Source organism: Copidosoma floridanum, unplaced genomic scaffold (genome assembly GCF_036245765.1).
Source record: "Copidosoma floridanum isolate Cflo_tuat_1 unplaced genomic scaffold, Cflo_Japanese_pri ptg000009l, whole genome shotgun sequence".
Taxonomy (NCBI): domain Eukaryota; kingdom Metazoa; phylum Arthropoda; class Insecta; order Hymenoptera; family Encyrtidae; genus Copidosoma; species Copidosoma floridanum.
In genome coordinates, this window is record NW_028321886.1 from 5,465,320 (window position 1) to 5,483,877 (window position 18,558).

At 45.2% G+C, this 18,558-nt stretch overlaps 1 protein-coding gene across 2 annotated transcripts; it reads right to left on the reverse strand.

The window, feature by feature from the left end:
- Window positions 1-29: 29 nt before the first annotated feature.
- Window positions 30-18,504, reverse strand: LOC106636078 (KICSTOR complex protein SZT2). 2 transcript variants are annotated; one of them, XM_089589904.1, is made up of 28 exons: window positions 18,156-18,504; window positions 17,590-17,907; window positions 17,437-17,514; window positions 16,947-17,355; window positions 16,649-16,869; window positions 15,943-16,577; window positions 15,130-15,867; window positions 14,834-15,039; window positions 14,596-14,750; window positions 8,776-9,088; window positions 7,809-8,672; window positions 7,335-7,693; window positions 6,789-7,256; window positions 6,159-6,702; window positions 5,093-6,084; window positions 4,449-5,003; window positions 3,668-4,373; window positions 3,487-3,581; window positions 2,942-3,380; window positions 2,517-2,853; window positions 2,258-2,423; window positions 1,945-2,167; window positions 1,325-1,866; window positions 1,034-1,231; window positions 828-887; window positions 716-747; window positions 312-612; window positions 30-195 (listed from the first exon to the last, which is right to left on the reverse strand). In XM_089589904.1, the coding sequence occupies exons 1-28, from the start codon at window positions 18,174-18,176 to the stop codon at window positions 64-66; spliced, it is 10,107 nt and encodes a 3,368-aa protein (XP_089446030.1). In that variant the 5' UTR covers window positions 18,177-18,504; the 3' UTR covers window positions 30-63. The 2 variants fall into 2 exon arrangements, with proteins under 2 accessions (XP_089446030.1, XP_089446031.1); XM_089589905.1 differs by having other exon boundaries at window positions 6,789-7,227; window positions 7,315-7,693; window positions 14,825-15,039.
- Window positions 18,505-18,558: the final 54 nt, after the last annotated feature.

Sequence of the window (18,558 nt, forward strand, 5' to 3'; positions counted from 1 at the left end):
AATGTACAAATAACAATCGTATGTAATATTATTCATATAAAAAATTGAGGATAAGAAAACTACTCAAGAATACAATCCCAACCAAAGGTGGAAACAACAGGCATTGACAAAGTCTTCTATCAAACTGTAAACATCTCCCATAGTGAACGATTTACCGGTAGATTGCTCCGATTTCGTGTAAACCGCGTATATTTCCTGAAATGAAGTTTTTCAAATTTTACGTAAAAGTTAAAATGAATTGCACTTGATAAATTTTTTTCATGAGTTTAGTGAAACTTGCGTGTATATGTACATATAAGTAAAATACTCACCCCTCGAGACGTGTGCAAATCGATGGTCAGCATCATAAAGGCCTGGATATACTTTGGATGTAGGATGATGTGATGAGTGACGTTACCGTCAGGCGCATTAAATTGTTTGTGGTACTCCTGATACTTGTTCTGCAGAACTTTGACCAAGCCCTGATACCAGGAAATGGGCTGCTGAACGATCGGAGTCAGCCTCGAATCGAGACTCGATAGTGACTCGGTACAGGCAAGCGAGCGAAGCTCCGCAAACTCGGCGTAGGTCATCGGAGGCAGGCGTTTTTCCAACAGCCGATTCCAGAGCAAGCTTGCGTAATTAAACAATAACACACAATCTTAATAACGCAATACGAAGGAAAAAGTTTTTTTTTTTTTTTTTTTTTTTTTAATGTATGCTTGTTTCAACTTACTGAGTGCGACAGTGCAACGCGCCCTGCTCCACCTGTTCCACCATGATATTAGTTATTTAATTGAATAATTATTGAATCCAAAGAAACAAAATAAAACATTAATATTAATTACCATGTTGCGTATGTGCTGCTGGGCGGCGCTAGCCTGGGCTATCATCAGCTGCTCTTTTGTCTGAAAATATTGTCAATATTAGCAGCATAATATCGGACAATGTGTAACAGATGATCAATAATCCCTTGTTCCAATACATCGAGGGTTATTTAATTTTGTTGTGTATATAATGGGTATGGGTGATTATGTAAAGATTTTATTTTTACCTGCTCGTGCGGGGCGTAATAGCCGAGATAGTTGATCGACTCTTCGCGAATCTGATTGAGATTGGCCGCGTATCGGTTCGAGCAAGGATTGCTGGTGTTATTGACCACGAGGAGGGCCTCCGGCACCGGCGGAGGCGTCGGAGCCAGTGCTGGACTCGTCATAACGGCCTCGCACTTTTCCACTTCTCCGCTCGCGTTCTATTAAAACAATAAATCGCACAAGTAAAATGTAAGAGGACGAATCGCATCAGCTATTATTTACAGCCGAGATGAAAAAAAAAAAAATGTTACCAATTCGGAGAATCCTTGGTCCAGCGTCGGTGGTGAATCGGTCGTTGGACTGAACAAGGCCTGCTCGCTCTTGCTCTTGGCGAGGGACGAGGACGAGGTCATCGAGGTAGGATTCGAGTCCGCTGGGCTCTCGAGTTGCGAGCTCGTCACCGACCGAACGACGCTGTAAACCGTGCGGAATTTACCGATCTTGTTGCTGTTCTCGATCTCGCGTTTTGGGTAGAGCTCCCGCTTGCTCGTCAGCATGAGATAGTACTTGAGGGTGATATCGCGACTGTCCGTTTGTTGATACTGATCCAGCCTAGTCACTATGAGAACGACGTCAAAGTCGTTACTACTTTTAGTGTCCTCCTTCTGGGGATCGTTTTGACCCACGAACGGAGTGTTCTGCATCCTGACGAGTACGTACTCGCTTCGCTGGCGATCGTTGTTCGTGTCGTCGGACATTGACAGCACCTGCATGCCGTAGGCTTGCTCGTGCGACAACAAGTACTGGAAAAGGGTCTGCGCTGGTGTCATGAGGTTGCTCACCGTTACGTCTCCTGCGGTACATTTTATTTGCAATCAGAAGGCCCGATTATTTCATTTTTTTAATTTTTTTTTTTTTTCCCCACACTTACCGCTGTAGATCAAATTTCTCGCGTAATTTGGCGCTTTGTGGTAGTACTTGATAAAATCGTCTAAAAAGTTGGTGAGATGGTAACCGCGTTTCACTGACCACTGGGCGCTATTGTTACTAGCTATGTACGAATGTATGCATCGCAAATGAAAATCGTAGGTGAAGGAATGTAGGTGCATATTAATTTTTATCTTATCACAGGCATCCACGAAACTTAACATAAACTGGAAAATGAGTGTGAAATATTGAAAAAAATTCGCAATATTGAGTTGAAAAATAATAATGATAATGTAACCCCTGATTTCACTAAATACCTGGTTTACTAAGGCACTGTTGGATTTGGCTTGCAATCTACTGCATTCGATCGCTCGTAATTTCACAATTAAAAACGGCTCAGCCAAGTGAATCTCGAACATCAAAATCCCACCTAGCATAGTTTTAATGAGATAAAATATTTGATTGAGTGGCGTTTCTTTTTCCCTGTAAGATAATAACCGTTGTTTATATTATTTGTTTGTCTTTAAAATTAAAATTCATAAAAATATCACGTTTCAATAAAAAACGAGAAATTACTTTTTTTTCTGCGATTCAATTTGAATGGGATTGAATCCGAGAACTTGGAGGTACTGTTTGTACTCAGTGAGCATATTTGAGCATATTTCATTGTGCCACTCAGTCATGTATTTCTTGCTGGCAGTGTTACTGTTGGTCCTTAATCTCTGCACATGTAAAGGTGGCACAGTCCAGGGAGTGGACTGTAACCGCCAAGCCGGTAAGAAAAGCAGGGGCGTGTGACAGTAATGAATGAGACGGGAGTGTTGTTTGAACGTGTTCATAGTGGCCTGGGAGATCGGAATATTCGGGATTGAGCCCCTACTTTGCCATATAGTGTGCAGTCGGTTTAAGTCATCTGTTGATTTAATATTTAATTCAGTCTTTAGCGTCACTGTTACGCATTATATTATTCAACAAAAATTTCACCGAAACATCTTAATGACCTTTAGCTTTCTTATCTTTGTGTCGAACCTCCTGAAAATCGTAAATAGTTTTGACGACGGGATCGCTAATGTTCACTGGGTACTGTCCGCTGGGCTTGACATCACGCATAACTTGAGTCATGGATTGACTCCACGAGAGTCCGATGCCACCTTTACCCCCTGACGCGCGATTATTTATTCTCTGCCAGTCTTTGTCAGTGTGCGCTACGGTCGAGAATTTAGCTAAACTCTCCATATCCGATATTTGATAACAATGAGAATTGCTTTGATCTTCTTCATTGTACTTTCGCGCGGGCTGATGATGAAAAATACCAAGTTTCTGCATCATTATATTGGAATGGAAGATAGCTCGAGATGACAGCCAGACGCCCAAGTTCGAAATTTGCTTGATTAGCTTTTCCGAGCGCTCTTTTGACCAATTATACACGTAAAGAACAATCTATAGAAAAAAAAAAACAAAAGTTAAATTCAGATTTTTTTTTCAACAAAAAATTAATAATCATACACATTCAAGTGAAAACGTGTACAGAAAGTTTCGTACGTACGTATTGGCTTTGTACTTTGGCTAGTAGAAGTCTTTGTCTTGGCACAAATGAGTTTTCTGAGATGAGCGGGTTGAATTTTTGAAGAAGTTTTTGATCTGAAAAAAAAAAAAAATTGTACAACTATGATTCAATTAAATTTTTTAAGATCATGAGACATCATTGACAGTATAAGTTGAAGGACCTTTTGGCATGAGCTGATCTGCATTAACCTTATCGCTAAAAGAGGCTTTCCACTGGTTGAAATTTCTTGCTATCAAAATACTACGTATGTAAGTTCCCGTATTATCGTTGGTTGAATCGCAAGGTAGAAAAAAAACCGAGTCATCCGTATTCTCAAGCTCAGCAGCTTTTTCTAGCCAACCAATATTTCCATCCGTTACTTCAGTGGATCTACCGAGTAACAATTCATCCTTGTCCAAAGTGTCAACGAATGGCTGTCGACTCCACTGCACAAAAGTCTGGACCGATGTATCTGGCGCGTGACTCTGCACGAGGTTCTGCAGTTCTTTGAGAATCACCGGTAGGGAGTGCTGCCTCTCCAACTTGACGACGTGCTTTTTGATTGCCGGAGCCGAGAGATCCAAAGCAAATTGAAACCAATATGCCAGCGTTGTGTGATAAACTTTGCTTAGCTTGCCTTTTTCGCCTAATTCGTAGCAGTCAAGTTCCAAAGGATCACCACTCGATCTTTCATTAGTTTCTTCCTCGTCGCTACCAGTGGGTTCTGCCAGTACTGTCGGCAGAAAAGTATACTCGGTAATCAGGTCCCAGTTGGCGTGCTTAAGTGCAGCTCTCAGCTTTTGTACAAGCGATTCCAAATTCACGCGCCCCTGCTTCCATATGCGAAACTCGATGTAAGCTCTCGCCAAATGGGCATCTTTTTTTTCCTATAATAAATAATAATTGTCGCAATAAAAAAAAAAAAATAATAATAACAAAAACTCGAGAAAATTTCAACTCACGCAATTTTCACCCCAATAGACCTCGCTAGCGACGATATTTTCGAAATCACGAATTCCGGGGCAAGACGGGATCATCGAGCCAAAGAGCTCTTCGTTTTCCGCGGCAATGATATCACCCCGATCGTTGACTATCGCTACGGCGATACATGCTATGCCACGACTACCACTCGAGTGGCTCTGATTGTACAAAAAAATATCGCGCTCGGGTACGCGCTTGTTCGAGCCCTCAGGCTGCGAATAGTCTTGAAAGTGCGAATCTTGACGCGGGTCCGTGTACTTTGGGGTGTACAAAAATTGTAGTATGTTTTGGCGCAAATAATATCCGAGAGCTCCCATGTGGCGTAGGCAGTGTTGCTGTACCGATAAACGGATCACGTTCTCGGGTGCACGGTAAGGACGCTGAATGAAGTGGACATCCGAGGGCGTGAGTTTGCACATAGGGTTTCTCGCCAGCATTACCGACAATACTTCCAGAACAGCGTCGTCCAGGCGATTTTGCAAGACTTGCACGAGTTGACATCTCACTTCTGAACCGACCTCCGATACGCCGTGCACCTGCGTTACGATGGGAAAATAACGTTTTTTTTTTTCATTATTACCATTTTCCAACAAAAATCTGACGAGTACTTACTTTTTCGACTTACCATGAGAACAATCAAATCACCGGATTTGTTGAGTAAATCGGATTCTCTTTCGCCAAAGGACCTAACTCTCGGCCTAAGCGGGTCTGCCTCCGCAGTAGCGAACGAGGGCTGATCCGACGTTACGCCGAGGCTCTTGGCCTGAGAGAGCGACGCGGCGCTATTGCTGCGCGACACCATCAGCTTCTCGTCGCTCTCGGACAACTTGTTGCTGTGAAGCGGTCTGTCGTCGTACGTGCGCTCGAGTAGGCGCAGGTAAAACACGTTGCCGTTGTTTTCCTGATACACAAACATGTTGGCCCTGTTGTTTACGGAAAAACGATTGAGCACCGTCTGCAGAGCCTTGATACCGCGGGATAGGCCTGTCTTGCCGGGACCGGTTTTCAGCCGATGGTGCAGACAAAACGGCACCTCGCACACGATTGGACAGCAAAACATGCCGGGTGTTACGTTAGTCGTGCCGTGATTGTTCAAGAGCAACGCGCTCGCGTCAGCGCCGCTTTCGTTGCCCTTCCACTTGTGATCTTCCGATGATTCTGGCTCCAACAGCGGATCGCAGCTCCGTTTGTCGTGCAGGTCGCGCAGCAGTAGGCCCTGATTGACCCTGCGACAGATGGCCTTGATTTGCGTCACGCAATCTTTTTGCACCTGCCGGTAGCCGTCAACTTTGGGTGAGTTGAGCTCGAGAAATCGGCAGTGGAAATACACGTTGACGAGGTCGTGCTCGACTCGCAGGATAAGCCAAAAGTTGGGCAAATTGTCGCGCCGGCGATCGAGATCGGCCAGCCATTGGAACTCGTCCTCGTCGTCGGTTTCGCTGGTGTCGCCCTCGTAGCCGTCGTCGTTGACTCCGTGGTTTTCACCGAGACTCGAGTTTTCCGAGTAACTACTGGCCAGCGGCTCGCTCGCGGCTCGCTTTCTCAAAGTTCGCGATGACATCACTAATCCCGAACTGTTGCTGCTGGTGAAAACAGCCGAATTGTCGTCCTCGAAAGCTAAAAGATATATCATTTCCGTGCCATGAGACTGACCAAGGACCTGAAAATGTAATGTTCATCGCGATACTCACCACTCATGTCTGCTGATTTTTCGCTAGTTTTATTCGTCTGTCTTGGCGAGTCGCCTGCTCTCTTGACAAAGTAAAAGAGGTTGCCCTCCTGTCGAATGCAATAACGATCGATCGTCAATTTCTTGAGCTCCTCGATGAATCTGGGCAAACTGTTGCCAGACGAAAAGACAAAGTGCAGGGGTACTTTGTCCATGTAGCAGCTGTCCCTGTTGTTCGAGGTGGCAACGTGTTTGGCCACTGTGTCGAGGGTCTCCTCGTTGGGCATCGGTTTGTCGAGCAGCACGGCTATAGTTTCATCCACCAGAAGCCACTTGACTTCTTCGATAAAGCTCTTGACCGCTCTACACTGGTGCTCCGGCAAATTCGAAATGTCATGGTACATGGGCTGCTCGATACCGGTTGAGTCTAGCCTTTCAAGCTTACTTTTGCTGCCGTTTTCGGCCTCGTTGTCGGTTTCGGTATCAGCTTCGCTCGCAACTTGCGCACTACTCTCGCTACAGTAGGACGTTGTTCTCAAGCCTGTGGGCGTGTGATCGATGCTCACCTGTTGGACGACGAAATATTTTAGTACTCAGTATAGGTAAGTGCATTTTCCTTGAAATAAATAGCGAACGTGTTGTACACTCGTACCTCGAGAACCTCTTTCGGCAAGTGGAGGCAGATAATGTCCAGGGTGACCTTCAGATCGGATGAGTACGTGTCCTTTGGATCGTGACTGCCCTGGCTCTGTATTATTTCGGTGAAACAAGTTGGTAGGACGTTTATGGCGCTTGTGGTGAACTTTTGCTTGTCGTGTACCGTGCAATTGAGCTGGAGAAACAGAGGCTGATCGCGATCGCGCTCCGACTCTGTTCGCGTGTCACTGACGAAAGACTCGATCGTGTCCGAGCTCCCCGAAAGCTTAGGCCGGTCGTACAGGCCGCCACTATTCGACCACGCAGCCACCGACGAGTTCGCGTTGTTGTTTCTCTTTAACGAGCCGATGATTTTCCCATTGACTGGCTCCGCAGCGTTAAAACTGAAGCGAATGTTGTCGTCGTCGTCGTCGTCATCGTCATCATTGTCGTCGCTGTTGGTGGAAAACTGAGGCGACTCTCGCTAAAACAGAAATCACCAAGTCAACAAGTGTATTAGCATTACGTGCACCGGCTACTACGAGCTGTATATACAACATACCAGGTGTTCCTGCTTCCAAGAGGGCAGACAGTAGTAAAAGTCCGGATGCACGGGCACCTGCCTGAAAGCGACGCTTATGATTTTACGGAACTTGTCCTTTATGAGCTTGTGCATGTTGCCCATGCATTCGCAGGGATTCGATTCGTCGGTCGACGACGCGTCCAAGTGCCGGCAAACGGCCCGCAAATACTTGGTAATGGATATCTCGAGGAGGTTTTCCTCGCACTGCTCGACCGCGGCGTCCATGTCCCCGTGGTCGAGCGGCCGCTGCAGCACCAAAGATTTGTAAACCGCGACGACGTACGCGTTGCAATGCGCGAGATTGAGGACCTTCAGGTGATTCGAGAGGTTGCGCTGATCTGCCGATCAAAGACATAAGACAGAATCGTACAACGCACAGGAGCGTGGGTGGGAAAAAAAAAAAAAAAAAAAAAAAAAAAAATGGAAAAATAGTCATAATCGACCAGCAATTACCACTGATGAGGCTGTCCGAGTCCTCGCTTCTCGGCTCGGGTGAGGGGGGCTTGCTGCCGACACCACCACCGGTCCCAGACTTGAGCCTGAGGTAATCCTCTCTCTGGGCGTAGTGCTCAGCCAGCTGGAAGGTGTGGTCGCGATGCACATCCCGAGCCCGCGGTCTCTCGAGCTTCTCGACCAGCGCGTCGACAAGGAGAGCGAGCGAGCAGTCGTACACGTAGACGGGCAACACGAGCGCCTGCCTAGAACCCTCGATCGGCCTGCTGAGGGAGCTCGAGGCTCTGCAGGGCGTGCCGAAGGCCAGCGCGTCCCGCAAGTAGTCGAGATCCAAGGTCCTCTCTTGATAGCCGGCGAGAGGGCGCTGCACCGGCGACGCGTTCCCATCGAAGCGCGAGCCACCAGCCTCGGTTGTTGGCTGCGGTTGGCGTTGCTCGACGACCGAATCATCGGGACAGCTGGTGCAAGGGATCGGCGTGGCGCTCAGTGCCGAGGGTCGCTCCGCGTCCACGGGGTAAGCTATGAGACGCGCGTCGCCCTCGCTTGCCGGCAATAAACTCACGATGACGTGGGTCATGCTAATGCCCTTGACGAAGCACCGCCAACGCGGATTAGCCGACGCGTTGCCCTGACCCGCGGAGTCTGGGCTGTCGCGTGTACATGACTGGCCGAAGAGAGGTTTTGGGTCTCCGTCGGGTCTCGGTCGGGAGCCGAGCATTTCCGTGAACCTGTCCGACTCGGCTGGGCTCAGTATCAGCTCCTTGTTGTGCAAGCTTCTCACGTGGGCCAACAGACCGTCCATCAATATCCCGTTGGGGTCGCCGTTGCTGCCGTTCCCGTTGTCGAGCTGATCCTCGTTCTCGTCTGTTGGATTTTTTTTTTCCAAATTTTCACTCTTTTATCGCTCAAGTGTATAGGTGCAAAGTACAAGTATAACGAGACAATGAGTATTGAAGGGGTTCCTGACCGTCGGCAAACATAGAGAAGAGCAGCTCGGCCTGTTGGAATTTCGTGAGGATGCCGAGCACGTCAAAGTCGAAGTGGGTCGAGCGAATGCGATCGTCGATCAGGAGTGTTTCGACGGGATCGGGTGGGATCGGTCGTCTCGGCGTCTTTCCTGGACCGATGCAGCCGCCGTTCATTGGTTGGACGTTTATGTGGGATGGCTGTTGATGCGACTTTAGGCCACCCGAGGCACCGACGGCCGATTCCAGGCACATCAGGCTCAGGTACTCGAGCGTAAGAAGGGCGTTGATGCACTCCTTGTCCACTTTGCCGATCTGTTTATTTTATTTTTTTTTTTTTTCATTCGCCGAGTTTACAATACAATCATGATTAATTTAACGCTACATCAAAAACAGTATGGGTATTTTTTCGATCCGCTTAAATGATCCATTATACGAATCTTATGCAAGTTATTGGTTCGACTGGAATTTACGATTCATTGCGTGTTTTGCTGTTTGGTGATTTTAAGACCGAAAAAACAAATAAATAAAAATTTTTAGTGTAAATAATATCGTGCGGATTACGATCCATACGTACATGGATAGACAATTGAAAAGTATATAATTTCGTTTCATTTTTAATCGAATAAATCAATCGTCGCTGAATCAAAAATTCATCTGAACCCGATTAGTTCGAACCTCTATTTAAAGCAGTCGATTATTGATGCATGAAACCGTGATTTCACAAGCTATGAATTTATCGACAAAAGTGATTTTATATATCATTATTTTCGGTTCGTCAACGCGTACGATCGAAAAAAAAGTCGCGGCTGACTCATGTCCAGCTCAATTATGCAGGTATGTACGTATGAGTCTAAATGAAAACAAACAGCGAAAGAAAAATACACTGGTTCTCTACATAGCATTGGCAAAAAAAAAAAAAAAAACGTCAACAGATTCGGTGTGTTATCAAGATGTGTTTTATTATCAGTAATAAAAATAATAATAATAATATTGATAAAATAAATGACGTTTGCGTTTAAAAATAAACCCTACACGCTGGACTTACGACTAAGAGTGATGGAAAAAATAAAATTACAAATTCGTTATATATTACACAAGTCATAAAAGTCACAAACATTGTTAAAAAATACATTGCATGTTTTTACAAATATTCGTTGCTGTTACAAGTAGAGCAGGAAAAATATAACAACAGGTAGAATAATGTCGATGAAAAAACCAATGACAACGGGAATTGGGGAAAAAAAAAGAGAGCAGCGGGCGCAGAGTCGCGGGTCCCCAGGAATAAGTTGGAGGAGTTGAATCTCACTATAAAAGACCAAGTGCAGAGACTACTGCTCCACTTGAACCTCGGACCCTTGGCCACCTTTATCCCTCTCTCTCTCTCTCTTCTAAAAAATTGCGTCCCCTGCGAGGAAACACCACCACCAGCGAGAAAGCCCCGCAACATCCTCGATTGAACGCGTGCGTGGGGGGATGCCGAATCCCTATACTGCGTCGCAGCGCCGCGCGATCTCGAGCTGGAAGAGTTAGATCTGGCAAATTCAGGTCTGAGGCTGGCGCTCTATGTCTAGATCTCCAATTCCAACTCAGGAGCGCGCGGCCTCTCTCTCTTCCACGAAGCTCATCCGCTCGAACCCTCCAACCTGTCCCGCAAACTCTTCTCCTGGGTCTTCTTTTGTTGTTTTGTTTATTTGTTGGCCTCACTTTCTCTCTCTCTCTCCCTCTGATTGTTTGCCAGAAGGCAACTTATCGCGAGTGTGTGCCTTCGTCGATGGAGTGTGTTTAAGGATTGATCAACCGATGAGTATGAGCCCCGGAGATGTTGAAAAAGATTTCACCTGCCGGGCGCGGATGTAATTTATCGCGTGCGAGAAAAACAATGCTCTTTATCACCGGAAAAACAAAAAAATCGGCTACCGGTCGCGCCGCTCGTCACACCACGCGAAAGTCCCACCTGTTGAGATTTTCCCCGCGGGCGCCCAACCTACAAAACCGGCCCGAAAACTCGAGACCCACCGAGACACGGCTCGCCCCACCACGTCGACGAGCTCTTATCTCCGATGCTCTGCTTTTTTTTTTTTTTTTTTTTCCTTCCTTCTTTTTTTTTTTTTTTTTTTTAACGCCCGCACCTATATTCCCAAGCGCGCTGCCTCGTCACCTAGCCCCGAGCGCAAGTATACCGCGAACGGACCGAAAATTCTTATCTCTCGCTTTCGTGGCCCATCCCGAATCGCGCCTCGCGAAGCAAAAAATACGACCGCTACATTACGTGTACTTATTGACCGATCGCGCGCCAACGCGAACGATAACCGCCGAGAGCAAGGGGTCGCGCGGATCCGCCACTTTTCCACCCCCGGATTTTTCTTTCTTTCCCGTACTCGAGCGGTCACTGGTAGCCGCACTGCCCACCCCTCGACAACAAAAAGTTAATGATAATGACAATTACGCCAACTCACTGTCACCAATCACAATTGTTGGGCGCCGAGACAATTGAAATAAAGCGAACAAGAAAAGAGGATGAGGCCCAATGGCGCAGAGAGAGAGAGAGAGAGAGAGCGAAAAAACGTAAGCGTGCGCTCGAGATGAGACGGCCACAGTCACTAGGAGGCCCAGGCGAGCCGGCGGGCCCTATATATACACGCGCACCTGGCCGATGCTCGACTGATAGGAAAAAATCTCGGGGTCCTCCTCTACGGCTCGTCGATATCATCGACATATGCCACCTCCCGTGTGCGCGTGTGTTCAGCCGCGCCCCGCCCCGATGATAACGATAACGATGTACGCCGGTACGTGTATTGTACGTGTACGTGTACTGCGCCTTGATTAAGTAAAATAGACAACTTTGGGCATGCGTGTGGTATACGTGTACACAGACACGCGCGCCAGCGGAGACGAAGAGAGAAACGATGTTTCCCAAAGTGTGGAGGAACGACCAAGAGAACTAGAAATCGTCGCTCGGCGAGGGAATGTATACAATAGGTATACATATACGACGCAACTTCCGTTCTCGGCTACACATCGTGTATAAAACGAAGGCGCGTCCCGACGGATTTCGCGCTTTTTGTTTGGCCAAATGAGCGAGAGGACGTCGCACTTCCGCGGCGATTTCGAAACCACGGCTACGACCACACGCGGGTGATCCCGAATCCTCGCTATGATCGTGATTTTGGCCCCATCGTGTGTCCCGTGTCGGGCGAAAGCACCGGGATTTCAATTTCATCGGAAGCGGTACCTCTTCGGTGATGAAGGGCACCATTGGTTCCACAGAAATTTTATTTTACTTACCGAACTACTCGAATTCACAAATTGTATATAAGCATATAGGTGTGTATGTAATAGATTGAGTTTATTGCGAAATTACATCTAATCTTTTCAAAAATACTATACTACTGCGTCGCTTCTCGCACTCTGTTCAATTTTAGAGATTTTTATATTTTTTTCTTCTCTCTTCCTTCTTTTTTGTTTCAATCCAAGTTTACAAGCTGGGTTTGATGACCAGCTTATCTTTTGCCATCGATTTGTGTCGATCCGTGATTTTTGTGAGCATAGGCGCTTAAATTAATGTACTCCTGAAAAATTCACGAAGAACTACATTTACCATGCCCGTATTGATTAAAATTGAATCTTATCTCGTGTCGTTTAAGGATAGATTTTTTTTTTCCTAAGCGCAATCAATACACGACGATGCTTTATATCATTGGCATAGCAAACAGCTCAACTCCTTGCAGGTGTAAATATAATTTCTGATAAAAAAAAAAGGAGAGGGGATATCCCGTTCTTGGCGATCCCGTGAGTTCATTTTTCTTTTACACAGCAAATCCAAGTATTTTAAAACTAAAGACTCGAGGGTTTAATTTCTGTGGCACGCACCTCCATCAGTTTAATTTTTAAATACTTTAATAATTAATTAAACATAAAAAAAATTCACCGCTAAACGAATGCAAGTGTTTAAGCATCAGGCACTTGTGTATTTTCTTTCAAAACATGAAAAATATAGATTTTGGATAACCGTTGATTCGACTTTAAGTGCTTGAATTATAATCACACCAAAGTAATTAAAAAAGTTTTTAAGCCCACTATAACGAGCTCTGCAGAAACTCATTTAACATGTAAAGATTAAAATGCCTCTAAGGTAATATTATTACACAAGGTATCACTTGAAAGAAATTAAAATGAATTAATCAGTACCGAGGGGTGTACCTAATAACACTTTTTGGTCCGCAGTGCACTAGTCGTGTCTCGCATGAAAAACCGAAATAGTTTGTATTTTTTTTTTAACGGACAATACTTCTATGTTGCAGTTTACAGCTTCGAGCGATCGAATTTTACGCTCCACAGGAAGCTGTGGATATTTGTATCAACCAGCAGCGATATGCGAATAATCAGTAAATAATCGAATTCAATTAGAAAACCGTTGTACAAAGAATAAAACGGAAAGCTTCACTTTATCATATTTATTCCAAAGAAAGTCTTTAGTTGGTTTTTTTTTTCTTCTCTTTTCTCCGTCGACGTGGCCGATGTTTCGTAATTCCGAGCTATCAATAAAGATTTATATTTCCAGCAAGAGATGCTAGATTAAATAAATGCGCGTGGTGCTATTTTAATTCGATAAACAAGAGGGCCACCGTTAAAACGACTTCATTCGATAGGGTCAAGTTATTCTTTAAAACCGTTTGTACAGACACGAACCCAAACGACACAACTTCCGATTCATCGATAATTTTATCAATTATCAGTGCAAAGTGCCAATTAATTAGGCAGTCCAGCCGCTAAACTTTCGTGTCAAATGCCTCGATGATTCCCACGTGAAATATCCAACACCAGCACGTGCATCGAGTAAATGAAATGAATAAAAGTAACTCGTGGAAATTAATGCCAAAAGCCTGGAAAAAAATCGCGCGAAGACTTGCAAAGATAAAACAGATGAAATCAAAAGGAAAACGGGAGATGGTGCATCGGCGACACTGTGACGCGAGTGCCAAGGGAAGATTCGTAAGAATCTCTGTGCCAAGAAAAAAAAAAGAGAGAGCATATGATCCCTAAGGGGCCCAAGCTGCGAGTCAGCGACTCGAAATCTTCGATGATTGTGTAATAAAAAGCGTGTGTACGCTTCAGGGCCGGGTGTTTGCCGAGCGAGATAGCGCGCGCTCCGCGACCTGTCCGCTTGCCCGCCACAAAATAAAGCACTTCAGAAAAGCGTTAGTCAGGATAAATTTTTATTCCAACGATTACGAGGGAGAAGGAGAGAGAGAGAGAGAGAGAGAGAGAGAGAAAGAAAGGTGTACTATCAGCCAGCGGAGATAAGCACAAGCCACCGACAAGGTTTGTGGCACCTATAAGTATTGTGGTTGTGTGGGAGCAGCTCTCCTCACCTGCAGCCTTTTTTTTTTTTTTTGACTGATTCGTTCGTCGTACATGGAGACAGAGACGAGGGGGACGTAGAGCAAACAGCGGCTACGGGACGATATACCAATACAGACGGACGCGGGACGAGTCGTTGATCGATGCCGAGTCGATCGCTGGACGCATTCCACGGCAATCACGCTCGTAATCGTTCATGGAATATTTGCGCGCGCCTGTGTGTGTATGTGGGTAGAGTTATTGGAAATACTTATGTTTGATAGCTTATCTATTGAGGACTCTCGGCTCGAGCGGCTAATCGTCTAAGCAACGTACAACATTGTACCACCTTTGGATGACTCGATTATATTAATTTCATCATTAAACGATGTTTTGTGACTCGTTGGACTTGTTCTGGTACTCACTTGAATTTGTAATTTTTCGCCAGAGAAATTTCAAAAGAAAAACAAAGTACTTACAGCGTCGCGAAGTTGGTTGTACTGTAGGGAATGCATATAGGAGGCCTTTCTGGGCGTGCTCGGATCGACGGACCCGCACTGGGGCTCGACCCAAACTTCCATGACTATTTGGAAATCTCCCTTCGCTTCGTTTTCTTCGATCCCGATATCCAAGTCTGTACAAAACATGGTCACGGGGACGCGTTAATTTTCATTCATCGTTAAACGCTCGAGGGAAAATTGTCATAACAAAGTTCACCGTCATCGGTATCCTCGTCAGATCCACTGTCTTTTTCCATCATTGATCCTGGAACCACAGCTCTGTGCGGAGGAAATAAAATGTATTGCAGCAAACAGGGATACGTGTTCTCGTCGCTGCTCGGTCCTTTCATTTGGATTTCCATCACGGTATTGATTATGCCCGCGGAGGAGTAAGCAAATTTAAAACCCTCGGCCAGACGAATTCTAATGTGGGGAAAAAAATGTAACAAAATTGACTAATCGTTATTTGTAAATGATAACAAATAAGACAAAAAAAAATCGTAGTTTTCCTACTTTGTAATGGTCGAGAGGATCCTGGCTACGGAGGTGACGTTGAGTTTCGGTAGGCCTATCGGAGGCACCGTTTGCAGCGCGGGTCTCTTGAGCAACCACAGCCATCTCGTGTGATACAAGTAGCGACTAAGAGTCGTCGTGGGGCTGCCACCCGCGATCGAGACATTCCTGGCGATTATCTGCGAGCCGTCGGGGAAGACGACAGTGCCAAGATCAGCTGGCATGCGCTCGTACCTGATCAAGATCTTTTCGAGCGCCTTCTGCAATATAAAGCAGCAGGGCAGCTCGGTCTGGCCGCTCTTGCGGCTGGGAAGGCTCAACTGGCTGAGCCGTTCGAGCAGATCGGCCATCACGTTGTAGCGCACCTCGCCGTCGGTGCCGGCCGCAAAGGCCACGTTCAGCACGACGCAGAGAGCCTTGCAGCTGACGCTTATCAGGGAAAACGAGATCGGCGGCTTGTCCGGCTCGAGATGGATGAACTGCACGTACGTGTGGTTTTCCACGAGCACGAAGGTAGCCCAAGACTTGAGCATCCCGTAGAGAACCGTCGCCGCCTGCCGGTACTGCACACTTTGGAAACGGCCGCTCTGGTTCGCTTGGTGCAGGTGCTTCGAGAGCGGTCGGTCGTGCGAAAGAACGAGGGTCACGCGCTGCGTGTGCAGCCAACGGGACCACTGGTGTGGCTCCAGCGAAACGACGGGCTGCCAGATCTGGCTGAATTGCTGACAAGCGGCGTCGCTGTAAGAAGAAAAAAAAAAAAAAAAATGATCAACAGTTAAAGTATTGCGGGCAGTTTGGTGTATCGATGCTTACCTGAGTTGAATGGAGTTTGAGGAGGACGTTGGCAGATAGAACACTGGCATTCCACTTCTGATGGTGTCGGGAACGTTGTACCAGGGCCAACCCATGCCAGGAAACCAGCTAAAGTGGGCCAGCATACCGTCGCTTTCCGTCAGAGAAGTGAGAACGCTCCAGAAGCGCGAGACCATACTCTGTCTGTACTGGGACTTGAGGGGCTTTTTCGATACGCACGTTATGTCGTGGAGAAAGTCGTAGGGCGCCTCGATGGTTACAGTGTACTGTATCGTACTACAAACGGACAGAGATCGGGTGAATCGAGGACATGTGACTAGGTACTCGACGTAAACGTGCGTTTTCCAAGGCAAAACGAAGCATATTTCCAAGGAGCCCTCGCGCAGAGTGGCTCTTTTGATCAGATAACCTTCGCGCAATCTGCAGCACAATAGGCTATAAAGGGTACAGGTGACTTGGTCGTCGACTTGTTTCTTTCTCAGAAGCTGAGGTGGCTCGTGGCCGTAAAACCAGGTGTTTTTCGTATACCACGCAGACGGGTCCGGACTGGCTACTTCCAAATTATCTGGCCGATACAATTGCCAACACAATAAATTTTCGTGATACGAGTTTATGCGTTGATCTTCTGTGTCGGTCTGAAAAGATGAAAGTATATACATTTTATTTCCAATTAGGTTTCATCAATTTCATCAACTGCAATTATTACCGCGATTGGAAAAGTCGTCATGTAACTTCCTAAAGTCGCTAGAGATATGAAACGTAATAGATCTGTATATGGCACTAGTCCATTTGCGCTATGCGGATGATATGAGCTACCAACGTGTAAAAAGCTGCAGGAAATTGCAGTTCCTCTTAACTGTTGAATAACTGACTCCATCACGTGAATGTCATTAACGCCAACGATTCCATCCGACAATATAACTAAATCTAGCAAAACATGGCAGGAATTTGTATAGAGTATTCATCGATAAATGTCAAAGGAATGATGTAAGCTGGTTACTCACGAGAACAACTGTGTTCCGGCAGTAAAGACAACGCCAGCATTCCATACCGTAACATATTTACAAAACTACTCTCTGGGGACATCATAGCTACTGCGGATACAGTATTGCATACATTACTTATACCAACATTGGGCTCACCTTCTTCAAACAGACCACCAACTAATTTGGTACTTTCAGCCCTTCTGGATTCTAATTGTAAATTAACTAAACTCGTAACTCGTGCGACTTTTTCTTCCAGCATATCTAATTCATATTCTATGGCTTGCATTAGAGTATCAACATTTTCTGCAGTGACTAGCCAGCCTTGAATTAAAACTTGTTGGGCTGGATTTGTAAAAAATGGAGTATGAACTATCACAGTCACATAAATTTCTGGATAAAGTAACCTTTGGCTTCCAGGAATGACAAACTTGAATCAAAAAAATTTTCATCAACACTGATTTACTAAACAAAAAAATGTAATATCGTGTCATCTAATGTGATTCCTTACTGATTTTGTTAATCCTTCAAGGCATCTCCTCATAGCTATATGAACTTCATCAATCACGATTTCCCCATTTTGTACATTCTGAAAAAAGGTAAAAACTACAATAATTGATAGTTTGTAGAATTGTATAAATTACTTGAATCAACGAATTCTCACAATGGTAGCAAGAGATGGACCAAGATCCAAACTGAAGACCATTTTGTATTTGTAAGCTAGAAATTTTATTGTAGTTGATGATGAAACTTTGTAAAGATACTGGTAGCTAGTTTCAGGTGACCAGGAGTGGAATCCTTTTTTGGGCAATACCGAAACAATTTCCAACTCTGGAGCATCTTCAAGAGCTGCATTAGGATCTTGTATGGCGATGACAGTTTCCAAATGGTTGAGTAGCCACTGTGCTCTGCTGTTGCGTGATATAGGAAGATCTTTTTGCATCAACAGATAGACAGTGTCTGCCTCTAGAACTTCTGGCTTCTGTAAATGAGGAAATTCGTCGATGAGATTAAAAGGAAAGAGTTGGGAGAAAAATTATGTAAAAACTTGTTAATAGTTATTGCCCAAAACATATGTCACTCTGATAAAATACAAACAGAGCATTCAATATGTTTAGACACAATAGCTCTTGAATTTCAATGTTTGTGCAAAAAATAATTGCTCAACATGATTTGAACGGGAAAAAAAGTTATTTATAGTTATGCTTGTTATCTCAAGAAATACTGTACCTCAGCTTCCGCAGCATCCATTGTGTAATTATTTAGAATAACTACGTTGATGCCACAAAACAAATCCTGACATAGCAATATTAGTAACTCTCGAAAAACGGCCTAGTAGACTTGTTTCGTAAAATCATCATTAATTTTCTCCAAGACCACAAACAAAACAAAAAGTCTCGTCCATTTACTCATTTGATCCGTAGTTGTCGTTATCTCTCCGAGAGAATTTTCCGATAATTTTGTTATTGTAAACAATATACTTATAAACATAACCAACATAACCTCGAGAATTCGACAATTCTTCCCCTTCCAAAAAGAAATATATATAGATATATAAACAACTCGTGCGCACGTGTCGTCTGCATGTGAATGTAAACAGAAAAATATAGACGTGAGTGCTCGAGAGAGTATA

Coding starts and splice junctions, on each gene's coding strand:
- LOC106636078 (XM_089589904.1), bottom strand. CDS start 18,176: ATGGATGCTGCGGAAGCTGAG. Junction 17,515..17,589: donor GTCCATCTCTTGCTACCATT/GTGAGAATTCGT, acceptor ACCTTTTTTCAG/AATGTACAAAATGGGGAAAT. Junction 15,040..15,129: donor ATCCTCTCGACCATTACAAA/GTAGGAAAACTA, acceptor TCCCCACATTAG/AATTCGTCTGGCCGAGGGTT.